At 43.2% G+C, this 21,427-nt stretch overlaps 1 protein-coding gene across 1 annotated transcript in view; it reads right to left on the bottom strand.

Annotated features, from left to right (window-relative positions):
• fbxo9 (F-box protein 9) overlaps positions 1–21,427 on the bottom strand; it is a 109,561-nt gene that overhangs the window by 31,145 nt on the left and 56,989 nt on the right. The window contains 2 exon segments of the mRNA XM_078541917.1: positions 10,294–10,424; positions 19,904–20,003. Coding sequence (XP_078398043.1) covers positions 10,294–10,424; positions 19,904–20,003 — 231 coding nt within the window.

The following is a 21,427-nucleotide window of genomic DNA, read 5'->3' as shown; positions in this document are numbered from 1 at the left end:
ATCATGTGTTGCTGATAGTGGTTGCATGTTACGCTCTCCACAATCTTGCACTGGAAAGGGGGGATGCAGCGGACGATGAAGACGTCGACGCAGTGGCTGCGGCTGCACACAATGAGCCCAGCAGTGAGTCCGAGGATGAGCATGCACAGGGAAATGCTGAGGGGGTAGTCGCTGACCTGGGCATACTGCAGGGAGACAGGGACACCTGGGAGGCTTTAATCCAGCGATCCTTCAGCTAGTACACCACAGATGAAGCTCCAGGACAAGCCTGGGCGGGAAGCTCCATGCTCGATACCCAAGTGCCAAATCTGCCAAGTTAGGAACAGTAACTAACGGCCTTGTTAATAAAGCTGAACGTCCCACAAAGCACTCATAACATTTTTGGAAACCATGCACGTGCAGAAGAAAAGAGGCACCCTCAGCCATGGTCACATGTCTGAATTTAATATCACAAGTAAAGAAACTTAAGCCAAAAAAATTACAATGGTGTTCCAATTCAAAGCAAATCATAAAGACCTCATCTCGGGCCAACACAAAAGCACCAGTGATAAACCCGTGGTGTGCCTAGGGTGCCTTATGTTTACGTTTCCGGGTGCTACGTCTTGGTCCTGCCCCATCGCTGGGAGTGGCATCTGAGACAGCCTGCTGACTCTGCTGTCCTGTTGGCCTCGATGGCCTTGGCGGTCGTCCTCTGGCCCGTGGAGCGTGTGCTGGCCCCGCCTGGGAGGGATCTGCCAGTTCCACAGCTGGCATCTCCCCAGTCGTCGCAGCCTCACTGGATGCTACGGTCACTGGGAGAGGGGCAGAGGAGCTGCTGCCCTCATCTGGAGTGCCCTGGGAGATGCCCGCAAAGATGAGAGGCAGCTGCTATGCCGACGTGAGGTCGGTTCGGACCTCCCTGCTCACCGTGGATGGATGGGCACCAAGCTGGGAAACTTGGTGCCCAGACCATCTCCCACACTGGCACTGACTAGCTGAGGTCAATGCCAATGTGAGGGCTTGCTGGTCAGAGCGCATCCCCAGGAAGGCCTGATGGGTCTCCTGGAGGAGCCTCTCCACGAGAGTTGCCACTGACTCTGTGGAGGGCGCATGGCACTGGGACATGTGGCTCATTGCTATGGCGATCGTCCGCGTAGGCTCCTCCACCATGGAGACCAAGCCAAGCATGGCCTCATGTATCTCTCCCAGATACTCCCGCACACCTGGCTGCATTTCCTGCCCCTGCTGTGTCGCGGACGACTCCAGAGGCACATCATCAGACACCGACTGAGCATGTGCCTGGTCCCCTGCAATCCTCCGACTGCTGGCACCATGGACACTCTGTCTCTGCCAGCTCCTCCAGCGACTGTGAAGTGCCCTCACTGCTGTGCCCCGGGACACTAGCTGATGTTCTAACTCCCACCGAGGTACTGGTATCTGTGCTGGTGCCTGCCTGGCGCAGATGGTGTGACGCTGGTGAGACTTCAGGGCCCTCAGGTGTGAGAGGGGGCCTCTGCTGCTCCTCCTCCCGGCCCTGCTCCGCTGATGCTGAAAGGAAGAACAAGGACATTGGATCAGTTAATGTGGAGACAATGACAAAATGCACCCCTTATCCCCTGGATCATTATGCACTCATCTTTCCATAAGCAATGGTCAAGCCACGTTGCAAAATTAAATCACTTAACATTCAGCACTGCTATGGCTGTTGGGAGAACAATGCTGACCTCACTGCAGGCCATACATACCTGGCCATTGTACCCCAGCCTCATCGACACCAGTGGGTCTGGGCGCATGGCGCCTGCAAATGCAGGGCCCCCTGCTCAAACCAGCTGAGAATGGCTAACTGCGCCTAGCCACTGCCAGTTCTCACACGCTCTGCAGCATTATGAGCATTCTTCTCCTGAAAATGAGAGATGAGCATTGATTTGTGCAAATTGTACCTGGACTCTCATCACGCACTGCCCACCCCAACCAGAATGGGACACATCAGGGCTCCTGTGCCTCCTCACCCCGCTGCTGCCGAACATTCACACAAAGGTGCTAGGCCTGTTCCCCGCACCCCCCACCTCCCCCTTGGCCACATGCTGCCTACATCACATTAGGCACCACACGGTATATCCTTCCGTAGCAAGGAGGCGCAAGCATGTGGAGCGCAGAGGGCAGTAGATGGTTCGTTGCCACGCCATCTTGAAGCTCCCCTCCCAGCATGTCACCCTGACCTTGAAGCTCCCCTGCCAGCATGTCACCCTGACTTGGACGTGTCCTGCAGTTCAAGCACAGCATCTAGGTGCAGCTCCTCCAGGTTGCCCCCAAAACAGTCATGTGGGTCTCAGTGCACCACATGTTGCGGGCACAGGGCCCATCGCTTCACCACCCTCTCAGGCCCACCCAGCAAAGGACACATGCCATCAATGATTCAATGCAGTCACTACACTCAGACTTGGGTGGGGCGGCAGGGGGAGGGGTGGTGTGCAGCAGCGGGGAAAGCTGACCTGCTGGGTTAAGTGACCAATGCCAACATTGTCCTCACCCTTCCAGAGCGCAACAAGTCGTTGAAGTGCTTGTGACACTGGATCCAGGTGCGTTGCATCACGTTGCGGGGGCCGCCTCCTCCCGTCCTGGGGAGCCAGCACCTCCCATCGTGCTGCCAGCTCCTCAAGGAGGGCAGCAAGGCAGTCATCGGAATAACGAGGGGCACACTGGCCCCCCCGCCCTACCCTCCGGCTTGGCCTGCCCCGATGGCCTACCCTCTGGCCTGGCCTGCCCCAATGGCCTACCCTCCAGACTTGTATCACCTCCATTGCCCCTCTGCAGAGCCCTTCGCCCAGCCATTGCAAGCAGCCTTTCCAAGGCTGCCAGGCCTTCCTTTATTCAGGCTGCTGGGTCGCCACTGGACCTGGCGGGCTGAGCGTGCCCCCCTACTCCTGCTATTCACAGGAGTTGTGAAATATGCTGGGCGGGCCTTAATTGGCCCCCGAAAAATGGCAGCGCTGACCCGGTTGCGGCAGGTCCACGCCCACCTGCGCCCGCTCTGCACCGCGCCAGCCAGAAAATTCAGCCCTATGTATTCTCCATGCATTGTTGCAGACTAAGTAGGTAGTGACATCCAGAGAAAGACGTGATCCCCATGTGGTGGTGGTGGTGGTGGAGTGTTACACATCAGGGAGCCCACGTTGCTGTGGCAGCATGCACTTTTACATGCATGTTATAGGTTATAGTTTGGAGATACGGATAATGATGATTGAGGCTCCAAAGTTCTTTCCACCACATGGCCTACCAGGAAACTCTTCTGTTCTTACCACCTGCCATTGGCATGTGGATCTCCATGTAGGGGAGCAAAAACTTCAGTGGCTAAGATGGACCTATTAAAGCTTGCATCATCCACAATAGCAAAGCAAAAACGGTAATACATCTTGAAAGTGTAAGGCTATTTTTGATGGATATTTGTCTGAAGAATAATTATGAAGTAATGATGAATTAAATTTAATGACCTCTAACTCGAGTTACTTCCTATCAGAAATTGGTAGCAGTCAGCGATATACTCCAATAAGCACTGTGGCAACTTTTTTGGCTGCAGAGACGTGTGGGATGTCTACTACAATCAAAGGAAGACCTTGCTCTAACAAGTTCAAGTAGCTATCTGATTGCTGAATATATAACCTGACTAAGTAGTTGTGGGGGGAGTTCTCTCCCGAGTGGCAGTAATATCAGGCAGGCAGTGTTCAACTTCAGCATGTCAGAGAATCATCGTTTCCCAGTCCAGTATGGTGCTACTGGAATCACCACTGTCTGCTTTACTCTGATTTTCTGTGTATTGTGGAGACCAAAGGCAGGGAAGTAGTGCAACAAGGAAGATCTCCTTTCAAAGTAAGACTCATCCAAAATCCTTCATCAGAAAGAGGAGCTAAGAAAGGAAGAGCGAGTTTTCATTTATAGTGCTTTGACACATCTCAGAAGTATTCACAAATGCTTCACAATTCACTGTAAGTTTGGAAATGTTGTGACTGTTCCTCTATTGGTGAATATTGATGCTGATTTGCAGATAGAAAGGTCCCATCAATGGTTGGTTGACCAGTGAATTTAATTAGTGTTATTTATTGGGGGGAACTTCTTTGTACACAACTTTAGGACTTTGAATATCTACTGTGCAAGCAGGCATGGTCTTGGTCTAACATCTCAACTGGCGGACAAAGGCTATGATGTTGCATCACCATACTATGACCGAGGTGTGTCAGATTATGTCCTCGATTCCTAGAGTAGGACTTGGAACCACACCTTCTGACTCAAATTAGAGACTGCAAGCAATGAAATTCAGCTGACACAGTGATCGGTGATGTGAAAAGATCTATTGATGAGTCTTACAAAAATGTCCTGGACTGCCTATTCACTCATGAGGGCGTACTGTAGTTCAACTCAGGTGAATTGACCATCATCATGTCTGTGTTTCAGAATTTCCATCCTGTTGATGAAAACTTTACGTGCAATCAAGCTGGCTTCCTTCTGAAGCGTTCAAGAATGAGTCCTGCCTTGGCTGTTTATACACCAGAATATGACGATCTTGTCTGTCCAATGATGTAGTGACTTGCTCAGGACCAAACTTTAAAAGGGATCAGAGTCAACTCTGTAATTCGAAACGCAAGCCTTTTGAAATGCCAAGAGAGCTGTCATCACTGTTAGTTCAGGGGGATGGCTGCAGCTCAGAAGAAAAAAAACATTTGTTCCTGGGAACACCAGCACAGATCTAAAGCAGAGGTTTTGTCTAATGTGCTCGATCAGACTACACAGGAGATCACTGATGAAGCAGGTTTAGCTAGAGATCTTGTAACAGTCTCTTTGCTTCTAAAGCTGCACATAAAGATTGAAGACAGTCTTGTCTATTGTGGACTAAAAACCTAGACAAATGTGGCATCTTAAAGTTACAAATTTTAAAAAATGACCAATAACATGGACAAAGTGATTACTCATTATCAAACAAACAAAATTGCCAAACTTTGCTAAAGATAAACATGTAGCTAAGAGCAGGACTGATGAACATTTAACTGGTTTTGATGCACACACCTAGTGAATAGTCCCGCTTACACACAACATGATTGTTGCAGAAACGTGTGAATGACATCATAGAGGTAAGATTGTCATCACAAAGGGTGACTGCCTCTTTCATGACTTTCCCCATGGATATTAAGGTACTGGTGTCAGTCATGAGTGTGGAAATTTAAAAATGAAGAATGACAGATCAAGCCTAAAGTGACAGAGAATTTATGCACCATCAGTTATCTTTGAAAAAAACAAGGAGTGAGTGAAGTCACCTCAGCATTTCTTGCACTTTCATGGCAAGAACCTGAGCTTAAATCTGCATCATCTAACATTTTCCACTGGTAGAGTTTGAAAAGTTATTTTGTGAAACATATACTAGATGGCCATATGAAAACTTAATTTAAGCATTTCTTTAACAATACAAGATACGCAATGTCTGTATTTGCATTACCATGACATAATATGTGCTAGTGTTAAATTACAAGAGGGAGAGGTGTCAGTGAAGCTCTAAACACCGAAATGTTACAACAATGCAATTTAAATGGAAATCTGCTTGAACAATTTAAAAAAGCCTCAATTTATCAGAAAATGTTGCAGTTATCAAACAAAGTACCAAAACACTAACAGGTGAGGTATTGCATGGTCAGATGCTGATCAATTGTCCTTTTACGGCATCTCAACAATGTGCTCATTGCCAATCCTCAGAAGACCTGACATGATTGCACTGGAATAACTTCTTCCACACTTGACATTAATTTTAAGATTTCCAAGAGGTTTTGTATAGTGAACCCACATCCATTGCAAGCTGGGTTGAAACTGCCTAAAGTAATTCTATAGATAGTAAACAAGAGTTTCAATTCATCGACTTGCCTGGTTCATGCACAGATCCTTCAATGAAAAAGAAAACAACTCCCACTTACATGTATTAACTTGTAAAATAATCAAATGTATAATTAACTATACGTCCATCTTATAGTCTTTACTTGCATTAATTTCTGCAATAGTCGTTATAGCATTTTTGAAATAATAAATGGATAAAAAAGGAATGTTGCTGTTCAATGTACAGACAAGCCAGAATTCATAAATGCTGTGCAAGGAAATCAAGTAGCCATTAATTAGTTTGTATGCTAGGACAAATATTACATTACTTCTAAGTTCAGAAAAAAAACATGGTACAGATCAGTCAGACTGAAGATTCAACTTGAAATGATTATGCTCTCAGGATTATTTGTTGCTGCAAGAAAAGGTTATCCTCTGGTGCCTTTTCTATTGTGAAGTATATTTTCTGCCATAAGTGCCTAAAATGCAGAACACTTCTGATACACAAAATATGCTTCAGAAATATATTTAAGCAAATTCTAATGTATACCGTAGGAGGTGGTCACACTGCAGATGAAGGGACTTGAGGAAGGAAGGGAATGGGTGACCACCAGGCAGTCCAAGAGAAACAGGCAGGTGGTTCAGGAGTCCCTGGGGTCCCGCTTGCAAATCGGTTTTCTGTTTTGAAGGCTGATGAGGACGCTGGTTTCTCCAGGGAGTGTGGACAGAGCCAAACTTCTGGCACCATAAGCAGCCTGTCTGTACAGGAGGGGAGGAAGGGCAATAGTAATAGGGGATTCTATAGTCAGGGGAACAGATAGCGCTACTGTGGCCGTCAATGTGACTCCAGGATGGTATGTTGCCTACCTGGTGCCAGGGTCCGGGATGTCACTGAATGGCTGCAGGGCATCCTGAAGGGGGAGGGTGATAAGGCAGAGGTCATGGTCCAATGACATAGGTAGAAAGAGGGATGAGGTCTTGCATCAAGAATTCAGGGAGTTAGGCAGTAGACTAAAAAGCAAGACCTCTCGGGTTGTAATCCCTGGATTACTCCCAGTGCCACATGCTAGCGAGCTCAGAAATAGGAGAATAGCACAGATGAATACGTGGCTTAAGGGTTGGTGCAGGAGGGAGGGTTTTAGATTCCTGGATCACTGGGACCGTTTCTGGGGAAGGTGGGACCTGTACAAGCGGGACAGTCTACATCTGAACCAGAGCGGGACTAACATCCTTGCGGGCGTGTTTGCTAGTGCTGTTGGGAGAAGTTTAAACTAATTCGGCAGGGTGAGGGGACACAGAATGTTTGCAGAATAGGGACACATCATAATACAGTAAAACAATCAAGTCAGAGGGAGTACAGCTGCATTAAGTTTCAAGGGAGTAAGGCAAGGCTGGATGGCATCTACTTTAATGCCAGGAGTATTACAGGTAAAACGGATGAGTTAAGGGTGAGGATTGACATGTGGAATTATGATATAGTAGCCATCACTGAGATGTGGTTGAGGGAAGGGCTGGATTGGTAGCTCAACATTCTGGGATATAAAATCTTCAGGCAAGACAGGGGAAGGGGTAAAAGAGGAGAAGGTGTTGCAGTATTAGTTAAGGAGTCCATTACTGCAGTAAGGAGAGATGATATCTTGGAGGGGGCATCGAATGAAGCTTTGTGGGTAGAGCTTAGGAATAAAAAAGAGGCAACCACATTATTAGGTGTTTATTATAGACCCCCAGATAGTCAGCGGGAAATTGAGGAGCAAATATGTGCACAATTTGTGGAGGTGTGTAAAAAAAATAAAAGTAGGGTAATTATATTAGGTGATTTCAACTTTCCCAAAATTAATTGGGATAGACATAGTGTTAAGGGCTTGGATGGAGTGGATTTCTTGAAATGTGTACAGGAGAACTTTTTATGTCAATATGTAGAGGGTCCAACAAGGGATGGTGCATTGCTGGACCTAATTCTGGGGAATGAAGCCAGACAGGTGGCTGAGGTGGTGGTGGGCGAGCATTTTAGTGATAGCGACCACAACATGGTACAGTTTAAGTTTGTTATGGACAAAGAAATCGACAAGTTGCAAAAAAATGTTTTGGATTGGGCGAAGAGTGGATTTTAGTAAAATAAGGCAGGATCTGGCCAAGGTAGACTGGGAACAGCTACTTGTGGGGAAATCTACAGAGGAACAATGGGGGGGGTGTTCAAAAAAGGAAATGGGGAGGGTACAGGCTCAACATGTTCCCTCTAGGGTGATAGGAAGGAGTAACAAGCCCAGAGAACCATGGATAACCAGAGATATTCAGGTTATGATGAGAAGGAAAAGAGAGGCTTTTAGCAGGTACAAGGAAAGCAAATCAGCAGAGGCATTAGTGGAGTACAGACAGTGCAAGGTGGAGCTTAAGTAAGCAACTAGGAGAGCAAAGAGGGGATATGAGAAAGCTCTGGCTGGTAAAAGTAGGGAAAATCCCAAGATATTCTATAAGTATATCAATGGGAAGAGGATAACTAGGGAAAGAGTAGGGCCCATAAGGGACCAAGGGGGAAATCTATGGGTGGAGCCAGAGGAATCGCTAGAGTGTTGAATGAATACTTCACGTCTGTCTTCACCCAAGAGAATGAGGATGAAGGTATCGAACTCGGGGAGAGAGACTGCGAGGTTCTTAAGCAAATTGATATAGGGAGTGACAAGGTATTAGAGGTGTTGGCAGGCTTAAAAGTGGACAAATCTCCAGGTCCGGATGATTTGTGTCCCAGACTGCTGAGGGAGGAGATCGCAGGGGCTCTGACCCAAATTTTTAATTCCTCTGTGGCCACGGGGGAGGTGCCAGAGGACTGGAGAACAGCTAATGTGGTTCCGCTGTTTAAGAAGGGTTGTAGAGATAAGCCAGGGAACTACAGGCCAGTGAATGTCACGTCAGTGGTAGGGAAACTATTGGAGAAAATTCTGAAGGAGAGAATCTATCTCCACTTGGAGAGGCAAGGTTTGATCAGGGATAGTCAGCATGGCTTTGTCAGAAGGAGGTCATGCCTAACAAATTTGATTGAATTTTTTGAGGAGGTGACCAGGTGTGTAGATGAGGGTAGTGCAGTTGATGTAGTTTATATGGATTTCAGCAAAGCCTTTGACAAGGTCCCACATGGGAGACTTATAAAGAAGGCAAAGGCACATGGGATACAGGGTAATTTGATAAGGTGGATTCAAAATTGGCTTAGTTGTAGGAGGCAGAGAGTGATGACAGAAGGATGCTTTAGTGACTGGAAGCCAGTGTCTAATGGTGTACCACAGAGATCTGTGCTCAGTCCCCTATTATTTGTCATTTATATAAACGACATAGATGATTATGTGGGGGGTAGGATTAGTAACTTTGCAGATGACACAAAGATTGGCCGGGTGGTTAACAGTGAGGTTGAGTGTCCTGGGCTACAGGGAGATATAGACGGGATGGTCAAATGGGCAGATAAGTGGCAGATGGAATTTAACCCTGAAAAGTGAGAGGTCATACACTTTGGAAAGAGTAATTTGACAAGGAAGTATTCAATCAACGGCATGACACTAGGAAGTTCTGAGGAACAAAGGGACCTTGGCGTGTGTGTCCATAGATCTCTGAAGGCAGAGGGGCATGTTAGTGGGGTAGTGAAAAAGGCATATGGGACACTTGCCTTTATCAATTGAGGCATAGATTACAAAAGTAGGGAGGTCATGTTGGAGTTGTATAGAACCTTGGTGAGGCCACAGCTGGAGTAGTGTGTGCAGTTCTGGTCGCCACATTATAGGAAGGATGTGATTGCACTGGAGGGGGTGCAGAGGAGATTCACCAGGATGTTGCCTGGGATGAAACATTTAAGTTATGAAGAGAGGTTGGATAGACTTGGATTGTTTTCATTGGAGCAGAGAAGACTGAGGGGCGACCTGATTGAGGTGTTCAAGATTATGAGGGGCATGGACAGGGTGGATAGGGAGCAGCTGTTCCCCTTAATTGAAGGGTCAGTCACAAGGGGGCGTAAGTTCAAGGTGAGGGGCAGAAGGTTTAGGGGAGATGTGAGGAAAAACTTTTTTACCCAGAGGGTGGTGACAGTCTGGAATGCTCTGCCTGGGAGGATGGTGGAGGCAGGTTGCCTCACATCCTTTAAAAAGTACCTGGATGAGCACTTGGCATGTCATAACATTCAAGGCTATGGGCCAAGAGCTGGTAAATGGGGTTAGGTAGGTAGGTCAGGTGTTTCTCACGTGTCAGTGCAGACTCGATGGACCGAACTGGACTCTTCTGCACTGTGATTCTGATTCTGTGATATACAAATTTGAAATTATGTAATACTTCAAACATACCACTTCTGAGTAACAAACGTGGCTTCGATATCCCTGTGATAGAATCATGTTATACTGTAAAAATATTACAATTTTATAATACTAATTCACGAGAGAAGCGCTTGCAGTACTGTTTCATCGCAATCCCCAACGAACAGTGTACCTGATATGTGCGTCTGATTCACCCCAAACTCAGGTTGACATATTTTGTGGAAAGAGTCCTGTAAGGTGAGCTGCTGTTGAAAGTATGGCAACAGATCAGTTATTTCCTTGGTTTTCCCCATATCTTCTTTGCTGCAAAAAAAATTAAGCAACACAGGGATTACTATCTGTAAATAATTATAATGCAAATTCATTTGTACTATTAAAGAATTTAATGATGCATATAATTTTACTGCACAGAAAGCTACCGAATTGTAAATTCCCATATATCAATAACCGGCATAAATCCAACTACAATTATTGCTGCTGGCATTACTTTCCATTATCATTTCTCATTATGAGCATTCAAGACACACACTACATATATAAATGTACAGTAGTCTAATTGAGAATATGTTGGGATGGATGGGAAGTTGAACAACTTTTTCCAAAATAGCTTTCATCTGCTTGAAAAATTATTTAACTTAGAAGGTTCCCATTAATCTCCGGAATTGGATTGCATCAATTTCAGGTTAAGCCTTCAGAGGCCTCTAACTTTGCGCTAAACTATTTAAAAACAAATTCAAAAACATAAGTCTTACAATTACCAGAGAACAACAGCTTAACTTGCTTATTGTAAGCGAAACTTCAGTCAGTGTCCTGCAATTATTCACCAGACCAAAAAACAAAAAAAAAGTGCAATTTCCCCTCATGACACTGAAAGGTGATTAAAAAAAACTGCTATGCCCTCACCCAACCTTTTGCCAATCAACTACAGTAGTTTTCACTTGCTGCTGGGCCGCTGGGCTAGTGCAATTACACCTTTAGGGGTATGGTGAAAGGTACATACCAAGGACTACTAAAAATGTGGATCACTAATGTTAAAAATCCACAGTAAAGATAAGCAAAGTTGTTAAACTTCCTAAAAGAGAAGATAGAAGTCAGCTTCTTTAGCTCTAAATGTCATCAAAAGAATTAGTTAATATGCAACTGTAGGGCACCTTAGCTTTAAGCTGTAAAGATTCAGATAACAAGAGGGGTCTGAATATCTGTATTATAATTTTTCTCTTTATTTAAATATAAAGAGTAATATATTTTTGCTTCTTTTGTATGTTAATTATAAAAAAACACTGATTTTACACACAAAGGAGAACTGATTTTCATTCTGGAAAAGCATTGTAATTCAAGAGCATTAAAACATTAATATTCCAAATGTACAATTTGCAACATTAAAATATCAGATAAGTATAGGAATATTAAAACACATACCTTGCAGTTTCAGAGCTATTTATATTTGGCATAAAATCAGACGCAGTAGCAAAAAAAGTCACTCCTTAACACTTTACACATTAATTTTCTTTTTTATTGTAGACGTCATTGAATATCTAAAGACATAGGTCTCTCTCCTCCCCTGTCCTTAGAATTATTACTGGACAAATATGATTCCATATACATCTCTTAGGTATTTGTAATATTTACCATTACTACTTTGTATGAGACTAGTATCTGCAGTTCAGCTACCAGCCAATCAGACTTTGTTTACACTGCATGGCTCCTGCCTGGCTGGAACTTTAACTCCTGTTCACATGTCTAAATCAGCAGAGCCATTTCCCAATGTTAGACATTTCAATGACTAGTGAGGGGATACCCTTTAGGGAAGAAAACCAGCCTTCCCTACCTGGTCTGGTCTGTTTATCTCACACCAATGTGGTTGACCCTTCTGAAATAGCTTTGCAAACCATTCAGTTGCGTCAATTCACTAATGTAGTAGTTCAAGAAGGTCTACCACCACAGCTTCAGGACAACTAGGCATGGACAATAAATGTCAGAGACCCCCACATCGTGAGAAGGAATTAAAAAAGGGGAGGGGTGGGGTATAGAATCCAGCTCTTTAAACCTGTAAGTTAAAGTCAGGCAAGATCTTAGGAAACCTCATGGACCTGGAATGTTAACTCTTTCTCGCTCCTCGATGTTGCCTGACTTACATGTAAATGTTGACAAAATTTTGCTTTTAATGTGGATTCTGAAAATCTGAAATATTTTTCCTTTGCTTTAAAGTTTACAAGTGTTCAAGAGATCTAAAGCACTTCCTGAGCACTTTGAAAAGTAGGCTTGACACAAATGGATTTGTGCTGGACTTATTGTGTGCAACCAAACAGCAAGAGGCCACTTTGCCAGGGAATCTCACCCAGTTTTGCTTTAGAATCAGCTCAGGCACCCACCTTTGATTTATGCTGACAATTTATTGCTGGTGTAGTGTTCAGACTTACACCTACACTAAGTTTGCAGAGCTATTGGACCCAAAGCATTGTTAAGGTGAAATCCAACAAAAATAGGAAAAAGAACAGATATGATCAGACAAGGTAACTCCTGCTAGGTACCACTGAGAGAGAAAAAGTGTACTCCAGTGGAGCAGGATTTAGAGAGAGAATTACTATTACATTTGCCTCCACCTTGAATGATAAAATATTTTTGTGTTTCAAAACATTCAAGATTATTCGATGGGGTTCAAAATACCTATCTGGTGATATGGGTTGTATTTGGTACTGGGGCCTTAGCATGTTACTACATATATCAATGGCTTGAATGAAAGAAGAGTGTTGCATTTCCAAGTTTGAAGATGACACCAAATTAGGAGGTTCAGTGAGTCGAAAGGGTCAGAGGAGAATGTAACAAAGGGGCATGGGCAGAACTTTGGCACATGGGGCAGGATCTTCCGGTTGGCGAGCGGGGGGTGGGGCCCGCTTTCCGATACGTAAAATGACGAGGGATGACGTTGGGTGGAACTCCCGATGTCACCCTGCGTCATTTCCATTTTCAGGTCGGCAGGGGCGCAGCCAAGTCATCTAACCTGTCAACGGCCTATTGAGGCCATTGAAAAACTAATTAAGGTCGTTAATGGACCTGCCCGTCCAACCTTAAGATTGGCGGGCAGGCTGGGAGCCTTGGTGGGCTTCGGAAAAAACATGAAACCTCATCCACAGCGGGATGAGGTTTCATGAGGGTATTTAAATTTTTTAAAAAGGTTTCTATAAAACTTATGGACATGTCCCAACTCATGTGACATTGTCACATGAGGGGACATGGCAGAGGAATTTTTAAACATGTTTATTAAAAGTTTTAAATCGAAGCTGATCTCCCAGAGGCAGCACTTAGCCTCAGGGGGATCTGTGCACTCTTTCGCGCGCACTCCCGGCTGAGGAAATCCCACCCCCCTGAATGTTCATCTCCCTCCTGAATGTTCTTTCACTTGTGAACAAGGCCTTTGCCACCTGGAAGCTTATTTTGGATGACTTCATTGATTTCATCACCTTAACGAAACTTAGCTGAGAGGTGATGACACCTTTCTCCCTAAGTGAAGCCTCCCCACCTGGCTAAATCTTCTACCACTTGCCCCACCCAGGTTGATGCAGTATAGTTCTCGTCAACCAATATCACGCCTTGGTTTGCGCCCCCATCCGCCACACCCCCTATCCCGCCAATCCTCTGGCACTTTATAGTGGTATTGTCCAGTGATATTGTCACTGACTAGTATTCCAGATGCTCCGGGCACCCGGGTTCAAATCCCACTATGGCAGATGTGAAGTTTGAATTCAATAAAGGTCTGGAGTTCCAAATCTGATGATTGTTGTAAAAACCCATCTAGTTCACTAATGTCATGTGACTCCAGAGCTACTCCAGAGTAATCAGGAACAGACAATAAATGCTGCTCTGCCAGCAGCGCCCACATCCCATGAACAAATAAAAAAAACCTGTCTCTAATATTTTGGGGCTGATGTGCTCCAAAATGGATCATAAGTAGCAGCTCCCCATAAATCTACTCTCCTTAAAATATTATACGACACAATACGTAATTGGGCGAGGAAATACAAAACCAAAAAAGGATGCCTCTAACTAGAATTCCATAAAGCAGGTATAAATATATCAAGGTCCGCTAAATTAGAATGGATAGGAATGAATGACATTGTGTTTATACCAAACGTGTATTTACTGTTGAAATCAGACACAAATTACCCTAGATGATATCACAACTTTTTGAAGCATCAAAAATTTCAAAGCGTTGTTTCATCCTACAACATCCTATGTACAGTAAGAGGAAAGTGCTGATAAGATCACAGAAAACTTTAGATCATAATTTAATCTTGTCCCAACAACACAATCTTATCAGGTTCACCCTGTACATGGATTTTACCATTTAACTAGTCAATCTCCTGTGACTTGGTATGTGGGTGAAGGCTACAGCATGCAAGTCAGAGAGGGTTACAGAGAGGCAAATCATTGGACAAAGACTGTAAAGGCTGCAGATAAGGGATAAAGGGAACAGAGGCTGGTGGTGGTGGGGGGGCTGGAGTAATAGAGGCCAGGGACAGTGCAGGGAGGTAAGAGGCAGCAGGGTGGGGGAGGAAAAGAAAAAATGGCATAGGGTGATGGGGGTAAGTGAGGTTGAAGGCTAGGAGGAGAGTCGAGGAGGGACAGGAGGAAATGAGAAGCCGGGATTCTTGGGGTGGGGGGGGGGTGAAGGACAGGCAGTGAAAGAGAGGCCATGGAGAGGGGAAAGAAGGTAGGGAGGTTGGATTGGGAAATAGGATATGCAAGGCAAGATATTCACCCTTCTGCAGAAAATGTACTGCTACAGCACCACCTGTTGACTAACATTAATTACTGCAGTTTTCAACATATTTCAGTTCAGTTGATTGACAGGCATGTAACATCGTAAAGGTGGCAGAAGGTGACAACCATAGCATCACCTACGGGTGCAATGCCATTTGACATTGAGTTAACTCCGTTTTTAAATATAAAATGGAAATAGGATTTATATACATTAATTTTTACTATGCTTCAAATGGACAAATGAGTGACTGCAAATATGTCAGCTGTGGCTCAGTTGGCAGCATTTTCACCTCTGAGTCAGAAGGCTCTGGGTTCAAGCCCCACTCTAGGACCCAAGCGCAAAAATCAAAGCTGACACTCAAGTGCAGTACTGAGTGCAGTACCAGTAGAGGTGCCATCTGCTGGATGAGATGTTAAAGGCCCCCTCTGTCCTCTCAGGTGGATGCAAAAGATCCCACAGCAATATTGATTAGGGTTTTATCCCTAGTGTCTTGGCCAATATTTATCCCTAAATTAGCATCCTGATATAAACAAATTAGCTGTTCATTGTCACATTGCTGTTTCGGGGAGCTTGCTGTATAAAAATTGCTGCTGCATTTTTACACCAGGACAATACTTTGAAAGTCCTTCATTGGCTGTAAAACTTTCAGATACACCGAGGTCATAAAAGATGCTACATAAATACAAGTTTTTTCCAGAAGCAACCAGCTTGGCAGCTAGGCATCAACTCCGCAAACAGATCACGATAGAAGACAAGGCTAAACAATGCCAAAAGCAAACAGCAGCTCCTTCAGTAGCCCAAAAGTCAAACGATGAGTTAACTTCTGACATTAGTTCTTTGTAGGAACTATGATAGCAAGACAAAGGAGCTACTTTCTAAGACTAAGCAAAACAAGCAGTGTCGGTGGCATCAAGAATATTTCAAAAGCACTGATATGCTAACAATTACAAAAAGATTGCTGATGTGATAAGAGCCTGTAAACAACCTACGTTATTGCTAGCATTTTTTATTTTCATAAGACTTCCATCATTGCTTTTTTATATTTGACCTTGTGATAGAATAAAAATACTGGATAATGTTATTGTTGACATCAAGCCTAATCTCAAAACCACATTATGAGTTGTTTGCTTTCATCAGTTACACAATGCGCTCTTTACTATTATGAAAGTAAAGTTTTTGAAAGTAGAGAAGTTCGGAATGTTGACAGAAGGAGAATAAGGATCAGTATACTGAATCTATTAGTGACTTCTATGTGGAGCGATTTCACTTTCCTGGGAGAGGTCATCACTGTACAGGTAGAGTACCTCAAATCCGGCTACCGAAAATCTGGCAGTGTCCAAAAACCGGACATTTTTTTCTGCACTTCAAGTGGCTTTGCGATCCTTGTCCCCACCCGACCCAGAGAGAAGAGTTTATATTGTGTCCCCTATTCATCCTACTAAGGGGTTCTGATTTTTTTCCGCCCGAAAACAGGCAAGTTCCAAAATCTGGCATGGGTTTGGTCCTGAGGTTGTCAGATTTGAGGTACTCTACCTGCAATTGAAAATACCCTTAGGTTTCAGTTTGACAGAGGCCTACACAATAGGTATTGGATAGGTGATTTTATACTTCAGATATAGGGAGTACACACCAACAGTGGATCATTTCCAACACAATGTTTTTAGGATGTCCTTAAACAGTACACACCATACAGGAAATTAAAGTACTCTACAAAATGGCCACAAGATCGAGTCAAGTCAAAGTGCTTTAAAAAAAAATTCATAATACATTTTAGGGCCATGAAAAGGCCATTAGATCCAACAATTCTTCAGAGATTAACCTACCTTTTTATTTATTTATCATTTGGTAAAAAAGTTACACCCAGCTTTCAATTTCCTAATTTATTCTTTTGTTAATGCAATCTCTCTTTTATTTTTTGCCACAGCTGAACACTGTGCTACCAATGCAGATTTGTAACTCCTTTCCTTTCTGATCAGCACACTGTATAGTTTGTTTGGCATACATGTTCTCTTGGTTCCTTGTTCCTGTATGTATTACTTTAGATAGGGGAGCTCCTCCATCAGGAAAGTGGAGTTAAAGCCATATCAGATCTAATTGATTGGTGGCAGCGAAGGCTTGAGGGGTCAAATAGCCTACTCCTATTGGTATTTATGTTATGTTTACTTATCCACATTAAGTTTAAACTCCCACCACTTGACCAAGTTATTCTGAATCTGCTTGCACTGTTCCTCATTATGTGTTCATACAAAAGAAAAAAAACTGCAGATACTGGAAATCTGAAATAAAAGCAGTAAGTCAGGCAGTATCCATCAAAAGAGAAAGAAAGTTAATGTTTCAGACTGATGATCTGACGAAAAGCCATCACCATGAGACATTGATGCTGTGTTTCTTTTTCCATAGATGCTGCCTGAGTATTTCCAGCACTTTATATTTTTATTCCTTATTATGTGTTGCCTTCACTTATTATGTCAATTGCAATTTTGGAAGAAATAAAATATATTTTTTAAAAAAGGGTTCCAAGATTTACTCCCATAGTACCTTACGCGCAATCGATTTTCAACCCAAAATGTTCCAGTTTATGCCTATCTTCTGTTTCCTGTATTTAACCCAATTTTCTACCCAACACCAAACTTTGTTTCCCATTTCTGATTTTTTCCAGAGCCATTAATCTTGAAACTTGCCAAAAACCTTTTGCAAAATCCAAGTATGCGTTGACTGTATTTTCTCTCCACCATATCAGTAATATCTTCAAAAAATAAGAACATAAGAATATAAGAAATAGGAACAGGAGTAGACCATTCGGCCCCTCGAGCCTACTCCGTCATTCAATAAGATCATGGCTGATCTTCTTGTGTTTCGAGTTCCACATTCCCATCTAACCCCAATAACCTTTGATTTCCTTACCTAACAAGAATCTATCTACCTCTGCCTTAAAAATATTCAATAACCCCACCTCCTCCACCTTCTAAGGCAGAGAATTCCAAAGTCGCACAACTTTCTGAGACAAAAAAAATTCTCCTCATCTCTGTCCTAAAAGGGCGACCCCTAATTTTAAAACAGTGCCCCCTAGTTCTGGACTCACCCACAAGATTTCATCCCCTTGTTCTGAATTTCATCATGAAAGAAATAGTTACCCTGTACCTACTCCATTGGATCATTTAAAAAACCACATATCTTTCTATGCACAATAATTACAGCCAAGGGTTGCAACCTGCCCATATGATTTAACCTTTTGAGCCCTAATGTAATTTTGATAAATTTGCGCTGCAACCCCTACCCCCAACCAAGGCCAATGTATGCTTCCTGAGGAAGTACCCAGCTCTGAACTTGATACTCCAGGTGGAGTCTGACCAAGGCTTTGCGCGACTGAATTTTAGCTTCCACCCTTTTGTGTTTCAAAGCTTGAGATAAAGACCAATATCCCATTAGACTTTTTGGGAAAAATTTGTCCCCCATCGGGGGCAGGGGTGCAGGAACGAGCGTGGGCAGGCTCGCCTCCGATCGGCGTCCCCAATTGGGGGTGTGCCGCCATTTTACGTGGGCGGGCCAATTAAGGTCCGCCCAGTGTGACGTCCGCCAGGAAGCACAACGCGCTCCCTGCATGGGCGTGGGGGGATTCCCTCAGCCGGGAGTGCGCTCTTTCATGCATGCGTGCGGAAGAGCGCACTAATCTCCCTGAGGATAAGTGCTGCCTCAGGGAGATCAGCTCCGAATTAAAACTTTTAAGACAAATGTTTAAAAAATTTCCCTGACATTTCCCCTCATGTAACACTGTCACATGAGTTGGGTCATGTCTATCACTTTTACTCAAACCTTTATTAAACAGTTAAAAACCCTCATGAAACCTCATCCCGCCCGTGGATGAGGTTTCATACTTTTTCTGAAGCCCGCCAGGGCTCCTGGCCTGCCCACCAACCTTAAAGTTGTACAGGCAGCCCTGTCAATTACCTAAATTGGTTTATTAATGGCCTCAATAGGCCGCTGACTCGGCTGCGCTTCCGCCGACCTGAAAATGGAAATGACGTGGGGTGACGTCAGGAGTTCCGCCGGACATCATCCCGCGTCGGTGAGTGGGCCCCGCTCTCGCTCGCTGGCCAGAAGATCCTCCCCTTTGATTACATTGTATAGCTGTGCACTAGCTTTTAGTGATTTGTAAACCGATAAACACAAATCCCTATTTTGCTCCAGTTTTTAGGCTCCAGGAATTAAAGAAAATTCCGATTTGTCTTTCTTTGATCCAATGTGGATTAACTTGCACTTGCCCATATTGAACGCCAGCTGTCACAGTTTTACTCATTTCATCCGTTTATGACCCTTTGTATCTTCCTGCTCTCATCTACGCAACTTATGGTGCCTCCTAACTTAGTGTCATCTAAGCCTCTCAGCAAGAGTTGGTCGAAGCTCCTTAAGTAACTAAAGCTGACCACATATCCATTTAGTTTACCACAAAGAAACAAAAAACATCCAAGGAACTAATTGGTAAGTTAAGTGAATGTTGAACTTCCCCATCATGGGTTATTAAATGACAGACAGAAATACTGCACTGTTCAGTAATTTATAAAATGTTGCTGTGTCATCGTGAGCTGCATGCAAGCCACCCTAACTTCAACCCCCACGTTACGGTGGGGGTGCTGACAGTATTCAACTTAAATTGTTTTCATGTAAGTGTAGGTTGTATGTAAGTTGATACGGTAATTGTAAAATAAGTACTGCAAGAGAATTTAGAACGTAATGCCTTTAAACACTATTCATCTCATGAAAAGTAAGTGCATACTAACTCCTTGCAGTACTAATTTATTCTCTGGCTTTATTTTTCTCTAGCCTTTTTGAATACCTGGTAAATTTTCATTCAGTGATGAATTTAATGCACAGCAAATTTATTCCAAAAAGCAAACGTTACATGCATTTCTTTGAACCAAATTCTTTCACCAAGTAGTCAAATTTAGTTACTAAAGAAAAGAATCTCTATTTTTCATCCTGAATCAGAAGAATAAAGACTGAGCAGTAATTTTTCACGTACTAAGCTTTGCCATTTCCATCACTTTCCGGGGAATGGACATAGGTGATCCTGAATTCAATGTCAGGTACAAGTTGCATGGCCCTCCGATAGTATTTGATGGCTGAAATCAAAAGGGATATTATCAGCATCTAGATCATAAACATAGTATCCAATAAATTGATATTGATACAATGCAAACTAGTTATAATTTTCTTCTTTGCAGCAAACATCACAGCTAACAGAATCAGAAATCACTGAATGACAAATTCTACCCCTTCCCTAATAATGATAGACAACAGTTATTATGGGGATACTAAAGGATGCATACAGTTTAAAAAAACTGGTTGCATGAGCAGCTAAAAATTACACTCAGGTACAATTTAAATAAAATAAGGTAACTGCCACAAATTTTTATCATTTAAGTATTATTTTGCAAGTGAGACGGGTAGTTTTTAGACTACATCATACTCCAGCCATCCACAATATCTGATATACCATGCTATCAACTTATTGGATCAGAAAATATTAGGGTCTCTTAGTGATCAACTTATTTTCTCTCCAATAATTACTGAGCAGTTTTCTTGATTGCTGACTTAACTCAAATGTAATGCATTTCTACATCAATTTTCTAGTATGTAAAAGTCAGTTTCGTGGCGACCAGGGGAATTACCTTTACTTTAAAAATGACTGAAATTGAAATTGCTTTGTACAGTTGATTTTGTTGTGCTGCAGTGATCTTTTACCTTTAGTGTATGATCTTATACAAATTGGTGTGAAGTAATTTCCACTGCTTCAAAGTGCTTGCTCCATCAAAAGCATAACCATTTTGAAAAGCAACAATTAAACATTTTTTAAAAAAAGCAATAGGTTAAAAAAAAAACAAAATGTTCTCAAAATCTGAAAAGTGATATAATTCTTTCTGTGAAAACATTAACTGAAACAATGTTTCTTGGTATACTGGTATCAACATTGGTATTAAACAGAGTACTAACAAATCAACGTGGACTCAGCACTGGTAGATAATATCTGATCAAATGCCCCGGTGTCCTGAGGAACTGACACCCCAAGTATACTGCGAAAAGCCCTATGACGTGCTGTACCTTGACTTCCAAAAGGCTTTTGACAAAGTTCCACATTCATTAAACTCAAAAGTCTGGGAATTCAGGGTAAATCCTGAAGATGATTGAGAAATTAGCTACAGAGCAGAAAACAATAGTGGCTTGTTAGAGGAGTTATGATAGGGACAGTCGGATGGAGGGAGCTGTAAGCCTCAGGGTTTGGTACTACAGCTTAACATTGCTTCTAATTTACATATATGATCTAGATTTAGAAACTCAGTGAAGTGGTCAACTTTTCTGATGACACCAAAGTAGGCGGGGCAGTGAAATCTGAAGAGACTGCTTGAAAATTACTGAAAGATTTTGGGCAGCATGACTAAGTGGGCAGGGCAATGTCAAATTAAGCTTAATGCAGACAAGGAAGGAAGAATCATTGATATATAAACTCCATGGATGTTGTTGAAATACCTGAAGATGAAACTGAAAG

This window comes from Cetorhinus maximus, chromosome 5 (assembly GCF_964194155.1).
Source record: "Cetorhinus maximus chromosome 5, sCetMax3.hap1.1, whole genome shotgun sequence".
Classification (NCBI taxonomy): Eukaryota; Metazoa; Chordata; class Chondrichthyes; order Lamniformes; family Cetorhinidae; genus Cetorhinus; species Cetorhinus maximus.
The sequence above is the reverse complement of the archived record's forward strand: the minus strand, read 5'-3'. Positions and strand labels throughout refer to the sequence as shown.